At 41.2% G+C, this 20,799-nt stretch overlaps 1 protein-coding gene across 2 annotated transcripts in view; it reads right to left on the minus strand.

Annotated features, from left to right (window-relative positions):
• msh3 (mutS homolog 3 (E. coli)) overlaps nt 1-20,799 on the minus strand; it is a 341,409-nt gene that overhangs the window by 164,773 nt on the left and 155,837 nt on the right. For both annotated transcript variants that reach the window (XM_041186817.1, XM_041186818.1), the window contains 2 exons: nt 16,018-16,132; nt 3,375-3,532 (listed from right to left, as the gene is read on the minus strand). In XM_041186817.1, the coding sequence (XP_041042751.1) occupies nt 3,375-3,532; nt 16,018-16,132 (273 nt within the window). The remainder of the gene's footprint in view (nt 1-3,374; nt 3,533-16,017; nt 16,133-20,799) is intronic.

The following is a 20,799-nucleotide window of genomic DNA, read 5'->3' on the forward strand; positions in this document are numbered from 1 at the left end:
TGGTGATGGAAATTGAAGTCCCCCACCCAGAGTACATTCTGCACCCTTGTCACCTTCAGTGCTTCCTCCAACTGGTTTTTAACACAGAGGAGTACTGAACCATCAGCTGTTTTTTTTTGGGGGGGGGATGCGGGGGCAGTCTGTGGTAATCAGCAGGAGGTTTCCTTGCCCATATTTGATCTGATGCCATGAGACTTCATGGGGTCTGGCATCGACTTAGAGGACTCCCAGGGTAACTCCCTCCCAACTGTATACCACTGTGCTGGCACCTCAGCTGGGCCTGTCCTGCCTGTGGAACAAGACACACTCAGGGATGGTGATGGTGGTGTCTGGGACATGATCTGTAAGGTATGATTGCATGAGGATGACTATGTCAGGCTGTTGCTGGACTAGTTTGTGAGACAACTCTCCATTTTGTCACAAGCCCCCAGATGTTAGTAAGGAGGACTTTGCAGAGTCAACAGGGCTGGGTTTACCGCTGTCGTTTCCATTTGTGAGTGTGAGAGTTAAGAATGATGAGAAGAGTGAATTACCCTGGCAGAACGGAGGAATCATTCTTCATCGTTCAGCACTGGGTAACTGTCCTGTTTTACAGGACTTTGAGATTGACCACCATTGCCACCACCTCCCAAGCCAGATTGGTGATGTTGCTGCCCCTCCTGCGGCCAGAGCAGGGATAGAGGACATCACGGCGGACCTGCACAACATCCAAAAGGTCTCCCAGGAACGCATCACTGAATCGGGGGCTGCAGTATTCTTGCCTTTCGGTGCCATTTCTGTTCCTCACAATAAGTGTTTCTGTATTAATAAGTTCTGTAATAAGTGAATCCAAAGCTGTTTTTTTAGTTCAAGCTGGTTTATTCCCACTATAGCTTCTCAGTGCTACAGGCTTCCTAGTAGCTTCCACACAGAGTGTTCCAGCTGTATCTATTTATGCTGCTGAGACAGGAGAACCAATGTCCATCACCTGTTTTAATTAGCAATTGTCTTTAACAAAATAATTGCCATGCAATGTGATTACTGACATATTGATAATGTCTTCTGCGCAGCAATTCTGGGCTGGAAACACAGAGGTGCGTGCACAGCTATACTTTAAAAATGGCGCCCAGCGTCAGGAACAGCGAGGTGATGGCGTGGTGGGTGAATCAGAAGCCGCTCGCCAGCGAAATGGCGTGTTTCCTGAGAATGCATGATTAATGACGGGATTGGAGTGACACAGCGTGAAAAGCCGCCATTGTGGTTAACAGGTAAAACATTCTTTTTCCCACCCGCTATCGCACTTAGTGCAAATCTGGGACAATTCTGCCCAATGTGTTTAAGGGAACAGTGATGAAACATACTGATAATGAAGCAGAACTACAGGTTCTTTGCATATCCATCCATGAAACTGTCACAATCACCAAGGAAGTTCACGGAGATGGACAGTATAAATGAGTTCAAGAGGCAATTAGATGCATTTGTACAGAGACAAAAGATTGAGAGATATAGTGAGACAGCAAGCAAGTGGAACCGATTTATGAATAAGGGACAGAGATGTTTAGATACAATAGTTCTTTGCTGTTCATAAAAGGTTTGTTATTAGTGATGAATGGGAACAGACTTAAGAGGGTACCAACAATGACACACTAATCATCAGTGTTGCAAACACACTGACTGCTCCCGTAATTATGATATTTTAACTGAAGCAATGGAACAGGCTTATGGCAGGATATTAAACCATTTTAGATTTTGATAAGGTATCTACCATTACTCATGCAGATTATACTGTGTTTCTATAATAACAATGTTCATGATAGCTCCTCTATTATGGCAATCTTTACAATAAATTTTGAAACATGTTGCATTATGTGCACTCACAAAAATGATTACTAAAATCCCGCATATACGTTTAACAATTACTTTTACAGGAATGAGACAACTGAATCCCACAATGCTGTATATAATACACTATGAAAAATTCTGTTTCACCTCCTGCCTTTAAAACTCTTTGCCAGTTCGAAAATCAGATCTGCCCATTGACACCTAACTTCTACAAATGCTGAACAAAAAATTGTGCAATCTAACACACAATTGTTGCTACAATGTTTGGACAGTTAATTCTGCTGCCTCCCTGATCTGGTGTTACTGAAACAAAGAAGTCTGCAAGGTTACAGTAGTGTTTTAATCACCAGCATGGCTTTCATATCAGTCAGTTACAAGCAACATTCATACAAAAGTGAATCAAGCCTTTTAGGAAACTCTGCAAGTACCAAAGGCTGGATTCTACACTCAATCCTGCATACTGTTTTATTTTATTTCTAGACGAAAGGACTAAGTAAATACACGTGATCTATCATTCCCAACATGAAGGCAGAAATCTCTTAACCAGCATTATAGTTAAAATGGCAATATAGAATAACTTCTAGGCACTGAGGAGAGCACAGGATACAGTTAAATGTGTAGTTACTGGTACACTAAGACTGTTTCTAAACTGGCTTAAGTTGCATGATAATGCTGCTGGCTTCCAACACGCATCTTCAAGGCCACCCACTAGAAGATCCATATATATTGCCTCTTCTCAGCAGGCAGCCTGAACATCTCTGGCATATTTATTTGCTACCGACTGTTGCTTCTTCAGCATCAACCTACTGTTTCTGTTTCAAAATAACCACAGGTATATCTCATTTTGCCAATATAAGCAATCTTCTGGTTTTACTATAGTTCTTGTCAAGAATTGTTCAGAACCTAGTAACGGGTCTGTGCCAACAGGTACAAGGGAATGAACAGATTCTGTTGATTCCTCTTGTATGCTCCAAATAAATCAGGGGATGAAATTCCTCTGCACCCAGTTCTTGTTGAGGCTTCACAGCTTCTAAGGACTGGGCCAAGACTCCTCAAAATCACACTGGACTTTTACAGTTGTGCAGGAAGCTACAGCAAGAGAGAGAGAGGAAAGAAAGGAAAGCACACACCATCAAAGACTTACGCCTCACCAGACTGGCCTGGATTTGAACCTAAATCCTGATTACATTTTTGGTGCATAGGTTGACAATCAAATTCCTTCATTATGAAAAGTAAGGACTTGGTTAATTTAGTACACACAAGAACTTTACACATATGTGTTCACCAATCCTAACGTGTTAATGATAACACATAGAGGAATTTCTCCCCAAATTTGGGTAAAAATGTCCTTTTCTTCAAAGTGCATCAGTTTTAAATTCATTATTTCAAATAAATCTAATTTTAGATAAGATATCTACACAAGATCAAATGTTGGCAGTGTTTTAGCACAGAAAGCCATTTAAAACATTTTATTGGCCACAAGAAATTAGGGAAACAACAGAATTGAATTCTCGTGAGAAGCATTTACTCATTTTGAGAAATTAAAGTCATACCTTGTGTAAATGTTATCCACAATGCCAATCACAGCTTCTTCTGCAGGGACATAGGATCCAATTTGTGCCATGACAGTGATCAGTGCCACTTGTCTAATATAAGAACTCTTTCCTCCCATGTTGGGCCCAGTAATTACCATAACTCTCTGTCCGTCTCCCTGAAAAACAAAACCCGACAAAATTAATGATCACTAGATAGCCCAAGAGGCACCAGTCTCAAAGCATGACCTGGACAGTCATGCCCATGAACTATACTCCAATTTTGGTGTTTTCTAATTATTGATCCAGATTTACTGCTATGCTCATAGCTTTAAACACTTATCAAGGTTTAATCAAACAATTCATTGTGAAGCTTTCAAACCAGAGGACCTGTCCAAGCAAAGGGAACTCACCTTTGCCCCTTCACAGCTGGAGAAACACCAGTATCAAAGGCTCAAAGGTTTAGAGTTGGAATCTAAAATATGAGCAGACAAGCAACCTAATGAGCTGGTCAAATTTTAATGCACGGGTGTCAAGGTATTAAGAAGGCTTATACCTTTTGAAGATGGGATAATGCTTCATGATGTGCTTTTTCATATTTCATGCAAATTACAGCAGAACTGAGGCTGGCAGAAGACAGGAAAAAAGGAAACATTTTTCACAGCGCCATTATCATAGCAAACCTACAATAATTTCAAAATAATTAAATAGCCTGAAATCCCCAAAACAATTTAATTAAGATTTAAAATTAAATGTTATAACTGGGGTTGATTTTCTGGTCTCAATGCACAGAAATCACCAGAATATATAGGGATAATGTATTATTCAGCATAAATTTCTAGCAAAGGATGCTCTTGGTGTACTACACAGGAAGATAGGTGGGAGAATGAGTACAGGATGGCATCAAACGTCTTTTCCTGCTGCAAACGCTGGACAAGAGAAAGGGTGCCCTACTGACAGTCAAGGGAAGGCCTTTTCCAGAGGAGATCAAGTTAACATGTTTGATAGGAGCGGGCTTCGAGCTGTGTGCAGTGCCCACAGGAACTAGGAACAAATGCACCACACAGCGGTGGCAAACTTTAAGAAAGCTGCAATGGTGAGGCTACCCAGTACTGTATACCAGATTGTTATGACACAGCAGTTGGTAAAGGCTGTATTTAAAATCTCAGAGAGAAACTTTAAACAACTGTCATAACCTATATTTTTAAATGTTATGTTTGAGAGACAGCTCTAAATTCAGGAATCAGGCCACCAGTTCTCGAGAGGTTTTTATATTAAATTACATGAGACACATATTAATTTACACAAGTTAAACATATACACATGGCTACAAATTACTACTATCATAACTTTTTGACAAATTCCCAAACTAAATCTCCACTAAGGTAACAACAACCCACAGACTTTAAGCAGACACCAGGCAAAGCATTTTCACCTTACAAATTCAAAATGAGGTTCCTTTCACTTTGGTTCCTTTGCAAACAGTTGTAGGCTTACAGCTGCTTTGTTGTTACATGCCTCTGTCCTGCACACACAAAACAGCTGTCTGTTATCCCCAGCATGTCTCTTTGAATGTAAACCCTCATTGTATCACCAGGCCCTTTGAACTCCATCTCTTCTAACAATAAAACCCCTTTCATTGTACCAATTTTATTCATAATATAAACATTGCTTGGTTTCTCCTTGCTAGGTGCAAGATATCACTCTCCTTCTTGAATAATCTATTCAACAAAATGCAAATATACCTCAACCATCTCTGTTTAACCTCAAAACTACTATACATCAAAGCACCCAGAGTGGCTGGTTTTAATCTAACTAAGACACAGACACACCCACAGACTAAACTTCTATTTAAAAAATAATAATTTCCAATAACATTATACACATTAATAGCTTCATGACACAGGTAGATGACCCATATCTACCTATCACTGTGTTGCTCATCAACACATTTACTGCTGATCCATGCAAATGCTTGCAGTTCCTTTATTGTTTAGCATGCATCTCCAGGTAGCAGGTGGGCAAACATTCAAGCTGTAAGGTACAACTGAAACTCAAGGGACAAGGAAAGATTGTAGAAAGACGGACTTCTCGTTTACCCTATGTCTAATTTATATCAGAAAGCATTCTAACAATCAAAAATCTTAAACCCAATATCTCCATTATTTTACATGGCATGAATAAAATGCATAAGCAGTCGGGATATAACCAGATTTCACTCCCTCTGTTGCTGATAATTCATTTGTCATTGTGTGTTATCAGTTTAGGCCAACATTGAGCTACAGATCAAATCCCAAAGCTTCTCAGCAAGTCTCTTCAATATATAGTCACTATTGTATACTTGCACACCTTCAAGTTCATTAATGTTAGAAGATATTTAGTTGTTTAGCTTCATTTCTGGATTTTTTAAGAAGGATTTGATAATTGGCAGGGGACATTAAAAAAATTCCAACCATGTCGTAAAATATTAAAATTGCCTGCCAATGGAATAGTTTCTTCACTCTGAATAGAACTTAACCCTCATTTATGCTAGGATTAAAACCAATGTTGTGGTTATCAAGCACAATGCCCTCTCTTGTTTATTGCGGTCTTGGGAGAACTACACTATTCCCCACTCACACACTGTGCAAGAACCCTGACTGCCTCTGTTTCACAGGAAAGTCCTTGCAGGTTTAGAGTTAAGGAACAAACTTTCAAAATGAGCATAAATGTAAAAATGGGTAGAGAAGAAACTATATACATACAAAGAAGAAGGTGCAAAGAAAACCTTTACAAGGATGACAGCCAGAACCAAGAGGTGACCACTATCACAGGACTCTGACCAGACAGGGGCTCTTATCTGTAGCAAAGAGAAGGCTGAGATTTTTAAAATTAATGAAAGGGTCTGATAGGGTAGATGTAAAGAAGATGGTTCCACTTGTAAGAGAGTTCAAAACTAGGGATCATAAATATAAGGTAGTCACTAATAAATCCAATAAATAGTTCTTCAACCAGAAAGTGGCTGTAACATGGAACTTGCTACAACATAGAAAGATTGAGAATAGCATAGGAGCCTTTAAAAGAAAGGAACAGAAGTGTAAACTGAACAAAGTAGGGTGTGATGATATTTTCTACAGCCCAATCACAATCCCTTAATTTGGTTCAGCCCAAAGTATGAAGAAAACTATCTGCTGCAATGAAACACTACACTGCAGGGGTACAATATGGTCATCCAGCATTGCTATGGCTTGCAGAAGAGGAACAGAGACACATTTTCCTATTAAGGTTAAAAAATCCACTGCCAAGTCTCAACAGTGATGCACAACAACAATCATGAGAAATGTCTGCTGAGGGTGGTTGGGGGAAAGAAAGACGAATGTGTCCAAAAGGGTACACTGCGTGATTTTTAATCAATTTGTTTTTGACTTACCATAAAATATACAGACTGAATGCAGCACTCTGTAAGCACGTGCTTATATAATTTGTTTGGAATAAAACTGCACATTTCCTTCTGAGAAATAGATTATCTCACATTCTTCCATTCAGTTCATCATGACTGTGCCAATTCTTTGAAATCTCTCCTATAATCTTTTCCTGAGAGCTCTACAATTGTTTTCTTTCAAGTATATATCCAATTCCCTTTTACAAGATTATATTGAACCTGCTTCCACAACCCTGTCGGGCAATGCATTCTAGACCCGCACCACTCGTTGCATGAAAAACCTTTTTTCATATCACTTCTGCTTCTTTAGCTAATTACTTTAAATCTGTGCCCTTTTGTTCTTGATCCTTTCATGAGTGGGAACAGTTTCCCCCTGTCTACTCTGTCTAGGCCCCTCATGATTTTGAATAATTCTATCAAACTTTCCTCTAGCCTGAAAAACATCCATTAACCACTGCTCTCTGTTTCCTGTCACTAACCCAATTTCCTATCACATTGCTATTGCTAACTTTATCCCAAATTATTGATTACTTTATCCCAAATTATTGTTTCCAGAAATTTCCTCATCACTGAAGTTAAACCGATTGGCCTGTAGTTACTGGGCTTATCCTTACTCCCTTTTTTGGACAATGGTGTAATATTTGAAATTCTCCAGTCCCCTGGCACCACTTATTCCAAGGAAGACTGAAAGATTATGGTCTGTGCCTCCGCAATTTCCACTCTCACTTCCCACAGTGTCCTTGGGTGCATCTCATCTGGTTCCAGTGTTTTATCAACTTTACTGATAACTTATCCAATGCCAACTCCTTTTCAATTTTAAATCCTTCTAGTGTCTGAATTACCCTTCTCTTTTACCATGGCCTGGGAAGCATCTTCTTCCTTGGTAAAAACAGATGCAAAGTGCTCAACTGAGCTATGCTCGCTGCCTCCAAATGTGAATTTTCTTTTTGGTCCCTCATCATCCCTACTCCTCCTTTTACCACCCTTTTACTATTTATATGCTTAAGGGGCTTTGGGATTCCCTCTTCTGTTGGCTGCCAGTCTCCTTTAACACTACCTCTTTGCTTCTCGTTTGCTTCTTCACCTCCCCTCAAACTTCTATTTTCAGCCTCACTCTCAATTGTAGTTTCTACCCAACAGCTGTCATGAGCACACTGCTTCTTCTTTATCTTAATTTCCATCTCCTTTATCATTCAGGGAACTCTGGATTTGTTTTCCCTACCTTTGCCTTGACTGTATCCGAATCAGCTCTCCTTTGAAAGTAATCCACTTTTCCTGCTAACCTTCGAGTCCAATTTATTCGACCCATTTTTCTTACTCTGGATTGTTTTTTGTCCTTTTCCATAACAAGCCTTATGGCCTGAATTTCGTGCTTGGCATGCGCACTAAGTTGGCGAGCTCAAAAACGGACGCGAAATGCGCTTCCAGCTGCGATCAGCCCCCGAACGCAACTTCATGCTGAGAAAGCCTCAGTACCACTGAGGGGGGGGTGAGAGCCGACAAAACTGAGGGTGCGGGTGGATGCATCTAGCAAGCTGCCTGAAGGCAGACAGCTGCTGCAGAGCTGCCTTGGGGAGATGTACAGATTAAATTGTGTCTAATGCAACACATTCAAGCATCTGACAGCATAACTCAAAGAATATCAGTCCTCAGGTATCTTTTTATATATATTTCATCCCAGATATTTCATCCTGCCCTTGGATGAGGTTTCGTTAAAAACGGGTTGCCCACCTACCAGTTTAGCCTGTGCAACAAGCACAAAATCGCACAGGCAACATAAAATCGTAGACAATAGGGTTTTTAATGGCCTTAATTGGTCCTTTAATTGTTGGCAGACACGGCTCCGACTCCCACTTGTGCCCGCCAACCTCATTGTTGCTCGCATGCGCGATGACATCAGGGCGCACGTCTGACATCATTTTGCGCAATTTCACATGCGTTCGAGTCGGGCACACGCCCACCCGATCAATGTAAAATTATGGCCTATGATGCAATGATCACTACCCGCTAAATGTTTTTCTACCGAACTTGATCTACTTGGCCTAAGTCATTTCCAAGAACTAGGTCCAGCAGTGCCTCCTTCCTCTTTGGACCGCAAACATACTGTAGAACACTTTCCTGAACACATACTGTGAACTCTTGACCTTCCTGGGATGCCAAACATCCCAAGGAAACCAGTATTGAAGCAGAGACAGTAACTTACCAAAATTAATGTTAACAAAGCAATAGGAATGAAGAAAATAATAACATCACAGGCTGACAAATACACAGGGTCAGTGTCATCACAGGAAAACTGTAAGTTCATTGTTTGGTAAGAAGCTGCTGTTAGGGACTGTCTTCAAGTTGCTGTAAGTTTAACTAGCGCATGATTTTTAAAGAAGTAGATATACTTGGATTTAAGTGAGAAACACCAGGAATAAGGGAAAATCAGGGCCGATATAATAAAGTAAAATAAATAAACTAAAGTAAAATAAAGTTAAGACATGGCAGGGCAGCTCGGTCGAGTGGAATGTATGTCCTGTAATATATGGCGAAGTCAGGGATGCCACCGGTGTCCTAGACAACCACACATCCTATTAAAAGGGGTATACAGTACACGGGCAGGGAGATTATGCTGAGCTTAAATAAGACACTAGTTAGACCTCAGCTGGAGTATTGTGCGCAGTTCTGGGTACTACACTATAGGAAGGATGTGAAAGCATTAGAGAGCGCAGAAGAGGTTTACCAGAATGGTTCCAGGGATGAGAAACTTCAGTTATGAAGATGGATGAGAGGGGTTGGGGCTGTTCTCCTTCAAAAGGAGAAGACTAAGAGGAGATTTGATAGAGGTGTTCAAAATCACGAGGATAGGGTAGATAGCGAGAAACTGTTCCGGCTGGTAAAAGGATCGAGAACGAGAGCGCACAGATTTAAAGTGGTTTGCAAAAGAAGCAAATGTGATGTGAGAAAAAACTTGTTCACACAGCGAGTGGTTTGAATCTGGAATGCACTGGAAATGGGGTGGAGGCAGTCAAGGCAAACAAGAGTGCATTAGATAATTATTTGAATAGAAATAATGTGCAAGCATATGGGGAAAAGGCAGGAGAATGGCACTGAGTCATAATGTTCATTCGGAGAGTCAATGCAAACATGATAAGACAAATAGCCTCATCCTGCGCCGTAACATTCTGTGATTAATGTACAATTAACAGTACGGCTTGAATAGTGCTGAAAAAAACATGTCTAAGCTTTTTGCCTTGTACTCATCAGTACCCTCGCAAGAATACCAATAGAAGGGAGAAAACAACAATTTATGCTGTATGTGAAGAGAGTGCTGATTGGTTGGCAAATGGTATTGTCATGGAGAATGCACCAGTGTCCAACATCACATGCAATTCCGCGACTGGACAACATTTGCTAAATAGTCCTCAATGTGCTACGGATTATGCTGACAAGCAATTTAAGATTGTCAGCCGGGCTCGCAATGTTGCGCATTTGCATGTACTGGAAGCTACAAATATTAATACACAGGGCTCTGTCTTTTGCAGACAGAAAGAACATGTACACACACTGCACCCTGTTTCAGCTAAACAAAATAAATGACAATCATTTGCTGACTCATTCCTCAGCGCAATGCCTCGACACAGGGTCAGGCTGCATGGTTTAAATTTCAAACAATGCTTGGCAGTTAGCTGTCAGTCACCATCAGTGGCACATTCTCCATGGCTACGCCACTTGCCAACCAATCAGCGCTCTCTTCACAAAGAGTATAAATTGATGTTTTCCCCCTTATATTGGTATTCTTGTGAGCATCCCAAGTTTTGTGCTACCAAACAACTATCAGTAGTCTCTGGAATTTAGAAGCTTAAACTTTGATCAAAATCATCCCTTAAGATATTAAGAGGAGCAGAGGGCAGATAGAGAAAAACTATTTCTGCTGGTTATAAATCTAGGACTATGTGGCACAGCCTAAAAATTAGAGGCAGGCCAGTCAGGCATGAAGTTAGGAAACACTTCTACAAGCAAAGGGTGGTAGAAATTTGAAACACTATTCCACAAACAGCAGTTGATGCTAGGTCAATTGTTAATTTTAAATCTGTGATAGATTTTGGCTGACCGAAGGCTTAAATGATATGGGACATACAGATCAGCCATGATCTCAATGAATGCTAGTACACACTCAAGGAGCTAAAAAGTCTACTCCTGTTCCGATTTATATATTCCAATTCCAATGTTCCTCATTTCCATTCCATTTTCTTTAGCAATTATCTTAAATCTGTCCTATCCGGTTACCGACCCTTCTGCCTGTGAAACAGTCTCTCTTTATATGCTTTAGTAAAAACTTCATAATGTTGAACACCTATATTAAATCTCCTCTTAAGCATCTCTGCTCTAAGGAGGACAATCCCAGCTTCACCCAACTATTCAGATAACTGAAGATCCTCTTTCCAGTGTAATGTTAGTAAATCTTCACTGCACCCTAAGGCTTTGAAAACTTTCCTAAAGCGTGGTGCCAATATTGAGCATGTACTCCAGCTGAGGCCTAACCAACCATTTAAAAATGTGTACTATAACTTCCTGGCTTCTGTAACAAAAGGTTGAATTTAACCAGCCCAATAGGAATCTCACCCACTTGTTGGAGAACCAGCAGGGAACACCCCTGTCAGTTCCATGACATTAAAAGCCCCTCAGGCACTTAAATGGCCACAATTGGGTCTTCCCTGGGACTCAGGAACCCAACAGCAGAAGTCCCACCGGAGACCCAGGATCGCTGGGAGTGGTGGCAACTGCCAGTAATGCACCCACCATTGGCCCAGGATTGCCAAGGGGCCCCAGGTAAAAGGTGTAAGGGTGAGATGACAATGTGGGGTTGTGGACGAGGGGGGTGCAGGGGTGTTGGAAATCCAGCAAAAGGTTTCAGCAGCTCCCACTTCCCAATACCAGGATCCTTGATCGGGCACCAAGTGTTTGACACCTGCCGATCCCCCACCCCAGGAGGCTGCTGGTAAATCTATTAAGGTTTTGCTGGGCATCTTACAGGAGGGGGGAAGCCATGCAGCTCCCATTTAATCCCTGGGCCACCACTGAATTGCGGTGAGCTCAGAGATAATGGGTGTCTACTGGCTCATTAATGAGCCTAAATAACATCCCACTGTTGGCTGCTGGGTATCCTGCATCAGCATCCTCCGCCTTCCAACTTAATCAGGAGCCTGTCCCGCAGTTAAGTGTTGCCTGACCGCCATGGTCTCCGCCAAGCTTTCACTGAATCCAACCCTAAGTTTTCAATTGATCTCATTGAACTGGTTTGTTTGATTAACCCCCCAGTGATCTTCAAACTCATGTATTTTCATTGCTCAACATATGTTTCTCTTAAGTATTAAATCTATTTAATAACATAGCCATTACAAAATGTGTCAGATTGACATCATCAATCTTGTGAAATGATACACATATTATTCTACTATCAAGTTTACAATAAAACCATCAATGAAATATCCTATGGCACATTATAGCCAAAATATTAAACACATTTCTGATCCAAGACCATGATTTCTTATGGAAGTTGCCTTTTACAACAATGGAAAAATATAACAGCAACTTAGGAATACCTCAATCAGAACAGCAGGCTGAATATTACAGATCCAATCCTAGAGTTTGCATTTTCAAAGTTACTGCATATCTCACTACAGTTAAATTGTTCTGAATACGTAATTGTGAAAGTATTGTGGTTAGCGTGCATGTTTGACTTGTTCTACATACTGTGGATAAAGTAGCCAGCTTTTTAAGCAATGTCTTAGGGCAGCTGTGCCTGGGAATTAAACTCAACTATCATCTCCGCACACATCCTAACAAATATACATCAAATAACCATCCATTTGATTTGATAGAAAAATAAGTGGCTACATTGTGCTATTAACCTATTTTCAGCATTGTGTGCTGAAGCCAAGTTTCTTATGAAGTGGTCAATGATACATCAGGATGGGAGGAGTTAGCTCCATATTTGAAGTCATTCACAGTTGTTTTGTTCTCAAATGTATTCACTGACCTCAACCCCACCCACTGACCTGTGTTTTTTTTAAAGAAAACAATAAGCGAACTGAGGTTTGATGCTGTCTCTGAGAATTTCCACAAGCACAAATGAAGAATCAAAGCACATGAGATTTCCAAACAGCCACAGTTGTCAGTTTTTTGCAATACAGGCAACTCTCCCAGCAGTTGTGTACACCTGGCATTGAAATCAAACTTACATCACAAATAACGAGGATTGAAAAGTTATTACTACTCAGGATTTTCCTGACTGTATTCTCTGGATAATTTGATAACTATTAACAGCAGTTGGAATAAGGAACACGATGATTTTATTCATAAGGTATTATTTTCCATCAATCTTCCCACAAAAATCAAATCCATATTTTTTAAAACCCTTCCAATGAATATAAATAAAAACTGCAAGTAGAACTGATAGGTGTGAAATGCTCCAGATAGTAAATAAGTTCTCGGGATCTAGCGATTCTGCTTCCACTATTGTCTCAAGTTATTATATTCTATTATTAATAACTATAAATGTACACTAATTCTCCAAATATCACCACTCTATCTTTTGGCAATGATCTTATGACTTCTAGTTTACTGCTTCACCAACCCCTGGGAGCAATTGCTTCCCACTTTATTTTTTTTTAAATTCATTCACGGGATGTTGGCTTCGCTGGCTGGGCCAGCATTTATTGCCCATCCCTAGTTGTCCTCAAGAAGGTGGTGGTGAGCTGCCTTCTTGAACTGCTGCAGTCCATGTGGTGTAGATACATCTACAGTGCTGTTAGGAAGGGAGTTCCAGGATTTTGACCCAGTGACTGTGAAGGAACAGCGATATATTTCCAAGTCAGGATGGTGAGTGACTTGGAGGGGAACTTCCAGGTGGTGGTGTTCCCATGTAACTGCTGCCCTTGTCCTTCTAGGTGGTAGCGGTCGTGGGTTTGGAAGGTGCTGTCACAGGAGCTTTGATGAATTCCTGCAGTGCATCTTGTAGATGATACACACTGCTGATACAGTGCGTCGAAGGTGGAGGGAGTGAATATCTGTAGTTGTGGTGCCAATCAAGCGGGCTGCTTTGTCTTGGATAGTGTCAAGCCTCTTGAGTGTTGTGGGAGCTGCACCCATCCAGGCAAGTGGGGAGTATGCCATCACACTCCTGACTTGTGCTTTGTAGATGGTGGACAGGCTTTGGGGAGTCAGGAGGTGAGTTACTCGTCACAGGGTTCCTAGCCTCTGACTGCTCTTGTAGCCACAGTATTTATGACGAATCCAGTTCAGTTTCTGGTCAATGGCAACCCCCAGGATATTGATAGTGGGGGATTCAGTGATGGTAATACCATTGAATGTCAAGGGGCGATGGTCAGATTCTCTCTTGCTGGAGATGGTCATTGCCTGACATTTGTGTGGTGCGAATGTTACTTGCCACTTGTCAGCCCAAGCCTGGATATTGTCCAGATCTTGCTGCATTTGGACATGCACTGTTCTCATATCTCTCATAATTTTTGAATATTTACATCAGTTCTCCTTTTCACCTTTTCTATACTTATGAAGAGTTCTAGTTTCTCTAGTCTCTTGTAACTAAAGCCTCTCGTCTCAGTATCAATTTGGTTAATTCTTTATGCACTCTTTCCATGGCATTGACACCCTTCCTTAAGTATATCCAAAACTCAGTACAGTATTCTTATTATACCTAAGCAATGATTTGCACATTGGTTCAGCATTACCTCTCTGCTTTTGTGCTCCATGCCCCTCTAAATAAAACTTAGGATCCTGTGTGTCTCATTTTGCACCTTTTTCAAGATTTTCCAATTTGAACCCCCAAATTTCTCTGCTCCTCGAACTCCACTTAGGTAAAGAATGTCTTATTTAGCAGACAGAAGAAGAGGTTTAAGGAGGAAATTCCAGAAGTTGGGGTCCCGAAAGCTGAAACACAGCTGCCAAAGATCAGGTGAAGGGATGCACAATAGGTCAGGGTTGGAGAAATGCAGAGTTCGCAGAGGGTTGTAGGACTGAAGGAGGATACAGAGATGGGGCACAGAGAGACCTGAGGAGATTTGAAAAAAGATAGGGATTTTAAATGTAAGATGTCGGTGAAGTTAATTGGACATACGCGACCACAGAGATGGTGGGTGAATGGGAATTTGTGCAACTTAGCATAAGGGTGACATATATTTTTGGGAGGGTAGAAGATGAGAAGCCAGCCAGGAGAGCACTGGAATAGTTCTGTCTGGAGGTAACAAAGGCATGGATGAGGGTTTCAGTAGCAGATTGGTTGAGGCAGGAGTGGAGATGAGTGATATTAGAGGTGGAAGTAGGTGGTCTTTCTGAAGACGAGAATGATGCTAATATTTATGCAAGAGAGATGAAAAATACATTTAACAGGAGACAAGTTTCATTCCATATTTTCAACTCGATTTTCTCGCTTTTAAATAAAGTGACATTTTGAAAGCACACAAAGCCTCTTTGAGGAAACAAATAGAAACTGAGGGAGATGGGGAAGCTGGTTGAAGACGTGGGAACCTCTGGCTCCTGTCACCTGCCCTTGGAGCTGTGTCGAGGAGGATTCAAGGTGCAACGAGTAACAGCAGAACAAGGGGAGTAAGGATACAGCCATCAGGAGGAGATGGTGGATGGGTGCCAGGAAAAGAAAAGGGTATTGGTATGGTGGGTGTTGGAGGATGAGATGGGAGGAAAAGCAGCACAAATGTTTGGGGGAAGGAATGGAAGGCAGCTGGCAAGGGCCGTGTTTTCCTCCAAGCCCATCTGAAATGGAACCTGCAACACTGGTGCCTCCTTTACCAGCCACATCACCCACAATCATCTCTAAAACAGAAAGGAAAAGGGTAAAAAATGAAGAAACAAGGAAAAAGGGTCAGAGAAGTAGAAGGATACAATAAATGTTGTGATGAAAAATCACAGATCTGGCTTGAGTATTTAAGAAGAAACTTTAATGTATATCTTAGCTTCATACATTAGGATATGTTTGCCTTCACCTACTAGAATCAATGTGAATATGTAGCAGAGTACACATTCCCCCGAACCTTCCCCCATCTCCCCACACACCTCACATTTACATAGGCAATTTGGGGAAAATATATTCCAATGCCCTTACTTTCAGCCACATGACACTACTGAAAACATAGCATTAGGGCAAAGGTCATCCAATCAACCAAGCACACACAGCAATTTAATTGTGGAGTAGAGCATTAAAAGATTTTATTGAATACTCACATGCAGTTCAGTGCTATTTGGAACGTACTGCTCCTGTTCTCCCATTAGAATGTCAATCACAGGGTGCCTGCCATTCTTAATTACTATTTGTCTCTCTTCTTCCAGCACAGTTGGTCTGTACAGATAACACAATGCAAGTATTATTAAATAATATAACAGTTGGTGCTCTATATTCAATGTAAGCACTCATGCTACCAATATTTTGCCTTATTTTAATTATAAAATACAAGTCAACATGTACAAGTTATACAGAGAACAGTTGGATGTTTAGATATGTTAGATAGCGATTGTTCCCTCCGGGACACCCTGGTCCAATCCTCCATCACCCCCTACACCTCAACCCCCTCCCACGGCACATTCCCAGGCAACTGCAGAAGGTGCAGCACCTGCCCCTTTACTTCCCCTCTCCTCACCATCCAAGGGCCCAAACACTCCTTTCAAGTGAAGCAGCATTTCACTTGCATTTCCCTCAATTTAGTCTACTGCATTCGTTGCTCCCAATGCGGAATCCTCTACATTGGAGAGACCAAACGCAGACTGGGTGACCACTTTGCAGAACACCTTCGGTCTGTCAACAAGCATTACCCAGACCTCCCTGTCACTTGCCATTTCAACACTCCACACTGCTCTCATGCCCACATGTCCGTCCTTGGCTTGCTGCATTGTTCCAGTGCAGCTCAACGCAAACTGGAGGAACAGCACCTCATCTTCCGACTAGGCACTTTACAGCCTTCCGGACTGAATATTGAGTTCAACAATTTTAGATCATGAACTCTCTCCTCCATCCCCAACCTCTTTCCAATCCCCCCCTTTTTTTTCCAATAATTTATATAGATTTTTCTTTTCCCACCTATTTCCATTATTTTTAAATGTATTTCCATCCATTGTTTTATCTCTACCTTTTAGCCTTTTTTGATTCCTTCACCCCCATCCCACACCCACTAGGGCTATCTGTACCTTGCTTGTCCTGCTTTCTACCCTTAATTAGCACATTCCTTAGATAAACCTCTTTGTCCTTTTGTCTGTGACATCTTTTGGTTATCTCCACCTATCACTGGCCCTCTATCCAGCTCTACTTGTCCCACCCCCCTTAAACCAGCTTATATTTCACCTCTCTTCTATTTTTACTTAGTTCTGTTGAAGGGTCATTCGGACTCGAAACGTTAATTGTGCTCCTCTCCACAGATGCTGCCAGACCTGCTGAGTTTTTCCAGGTATTTTTGCTTTTGTTTTGGATTTCTAGCAACTGCAGTTTTTTGCTTTTATCATTTGTTTAGATATGTTACTCCTTCTTAGGCAGTCCTTCCAGATTGAGAGTAACTTGCTTCCACTCTGATTCGTTAGGCTCTGAAATGACTGATAAGTCCAATGCATGATTTGCAGACTCTCCCACTTACAAGGCAGGATTTGAAGATTTGAGGACTTCAAGGATTGGGTAGATGAATTGTGCGCTCCCTCCAAGGCCTAAACTTCACCTCTGTAAAATCTCTCAATTTGTTTAGTGCCTTTCTGAATGTACCTTCTCCATATAGGTCAGTCACAGGCCTGAGACCCCAGTGAGTCAGCAAGGATGTTTGACCTCTTCAGGGATTCTTTGAAGACATCCCTAAAGCATGTCCACTGTGCTCCTGTGAGCGTCCTGCCGAGTTCCAAGTTGAGCAGTTGCTTCAGGAATCTGGTGTCAGGCATATGAACAACATATCCTGCCCAGCAGAGCTAGTTTTAAATGAGCGGAGGCTTGATGTTGGGCACATTTGCTTGGGAACCACCTTTCCTGTCACTGAATTTGGAGGATCTTGTGAAGGTCCCACTAGTGATACTTCTCCAGTGCTTCCACTGCTGTGGGTTGTCCAAGCCTCCGAAGCATATCAGAGTTCATGGATCATTGATGCTCAGTAAACCTAGACCTTATTCTTGGGTTTGAGATCCTAGTCCTCAAATAGCCTTTCCCTTAGTTGGTCAAAGGCTAAGCTGGCACATTGGAGGTGATAATGAATTTTGTCATCTGTGTCAGCCTTTGTTGAGGCAAGGCTCCCAAGAGATGGAAAGTGGTCTACATTTTCCATTATCTCACTGTTGATTTTAACCAATTGGTTAATGGCTGGGGGGGGGGGTTGTGGGTTGGGGGGTGGGGGGGGGGGGGGGGGGGGGGGGGGGGGGGGGGGGGGGGGGGGGGACGCGCGGGATGGGGGGTAGTGCTGTGCTGTGGGAGCTGACTGAAAGAGTGAAAGAGGCCCTTATTTTTCTGGAAGTTTAGTGAAAGGCCTATTTTCTCAAATACTTTGGCCTGGAGCTCAGTTTCTGAGTTGCCGCACACACAAGCATCATCTGCATACTGGAGTTCAATGACTGAAGTTGGAGTGGTTTTGGTTATGGATTGATGGCGGCGTAGGGTGAACAGTTTCCCATTTGCTCTGTAAGTTATCCCCTTGCCTGTGGGTAATTTGCCAGAAGTGAGGTGCAATATTGCAGTGAGGAAAATGGAGAACAAGCCCTGCTCAGTCAAGGCTGTGTAGCGACATGCAGCAACCACCCAACATTTTAAAAATTCACACGCAGGCATCTTCCACTCACCTAAATGAGGTTTTGGGCCTTGAACATCAAGATCCTCATGAATGATCCCAACAGTGGCAGGCCTAAAGGCCACATCGCCATCATAGCATGGGAACTCTGGCACCTCGATATTAATAACACCACCCTAAGTTAGATACAACATGCAAGAGAAGGCCAACAGAAGGAGCAAGATAGCAGTCACACCTTTTTTCTGGAAGGGCCTTCCACAGAACTGTGCCATGACAGCTTTGGATATAACAGGAAGAACTACTGTAAGGTCTGTGCTTTAGACTGCACAACAAACAAAGTAGAGGCAGCAACATCAGCATCAGAAAGAGGTGCTAACAAGCCTATGCTAGTTTATCTCCACCTGAGCCACTCAGTCTAATCCACTGTCCTGCTCAATCCTCATTGCCTTAAATAGTCCTCCTTTTCAAACAACAACAACTTAATTTCTTTTTGAAAGAACTTATGGATGGTTTCAACAGTAGTTTAAAGCAGAAAATGTCGTTCAAATCATGCTTTGTGTAAGAAGTTTCTAGCTTGACTTTTAATTCTTTTTAACATCATTTTATATTTGTTCCTTATTATTTTCTCATTCACTAGTGGAAATAATCTATCACTATTTCATAGACTAGTTGGCAGCGATGCTCAATTGGGTTGCTCTTCCAAAGAATTGTTCCAATCTCCACTCAGTTTCAGAGGTAAAGATCCTTCTTTATAAAGATTACTGATTATCTTTGAAAGGCATAACTTTTTAATCTTTGAAAGGCGTAACCTTTGAAGAAATCTCTTCAAACATCCAATTCTGGTGATTGGTTACTCATATGCTTCTCTGTATTGACCTCTCATTCTATCTATGGGTGTCTCCCTCTCCTCCTATCTTAAAGGTATCAGTAAGTAGAATGTTTACATTTTCCAACTCATAAACATGGGTAATAATCAGAATCTGTTTATGTGAAAAATAAAACTCATTTGTGTTTTTTTTAAACAAAAATTATTCAAGTTAGGATGAGGAAAGGCACTACCTCTTTCAGATTAATAAGTTTTTTGAAGCTAAAAAGGTATTTGGTGTTAATTTTTTTTAGAGTACTAGTAAATTGCCTGGGACATAGTATAATCAACTTACTATGGACAATTTGTAATATACAAGTTGACAACAGAGATGGGAGAGAGAATTCAGAAACTCATTACACAGTGTCAAACTAGCTAGAAGTTCCAATTACTTCACCACGGACTACTGTTTACATACAGAATTTCCACTCTTCTTTCTTACATATGCAGATTCAATGCTAAATGTTGACACAAAAGCAACAGGAAGTGTGTGTGTGCGTGTGTGTATATATATGTATATAAACCGCACTTTCACTGCTATATCTATTTTTCTGAGGCAACTAAAGCTGTATTAGGTGTTGAAATTAGATCAGTATATTTTTCCTCATCCTCTCTTACTGTTAGATATATATACCTTAGCAATTTAAAAAAAAATATAAATTTAACCTGAATAAAGCTTTGAAATTTTTCTTTAAGCTTTTCTTCAAATAATTTTGGAAAACAGCCAACTAGATTTCATTAGAGATTGAAAGAGAAGCATCCTTTTGTTTGATGAGGTACATCCTGCTAATGCAAATTGGGAAATCGCGCAGAAATGATGCTAAGTTTCTTGGCACTGCCTTCTACTCACACTTTGGATAAATCCAAGCTGACTTTAAAAGTAGCTGATGTCTTCAAGCAAAATTTTAAGACATTAAATTACATAAATAAGACACTTCCATTGGATTTGCACTATAAACATTGACGTAAGCAGTTTCAATATTATGCAATTTGGAAAGCATGATTCCAAATCAAGACACATGAAGTAATATTAACTGAGAGAGAATATGCGCCACATCGCACAGGGAGTGTCAGGCTCTGTACCATGTTGAAGTATTGTCCCTATGCTTCCAAGGAACGTGAAGCAAATATAGCTAAGAGTTCAAAGCAGTGGCTGCTACTGAGTAGTTTTTTAAAAATGGAGCTAACTAGAGAGTTTAAGCTGGAACAGTGATCGTCCAAGCAAAGTTGGTGCAAAGTCTTTTGCTGCCAAGATGGTGGAAGCTTCAGGGTTTCTTTAAAGCATTCTGGCCAGAGCACAAAATAAAATTCAACCACAGACAATGCCATTTCGGACAGTTAATTTCAACTCACATCTTTACCTGAATACACCAGTAAATCACAAGATGGAGTTAT

The sequence above is a fragment of the Carcharodon carcharias genome, chromosome 4, assembly GCF_017639515.1.
Source record: "Carcharodon carcharias isolate sCarCar2 chromosome 4, sCarCar2.pri, whole genome shotgun sequence".
NCBI classification, from domain to species: Eukaryota; Metazoa; Chordata; class Chondrichthyes; order Lamniformes; family Lamnidae; genus Carcharodon; species Carcharodon carcharias.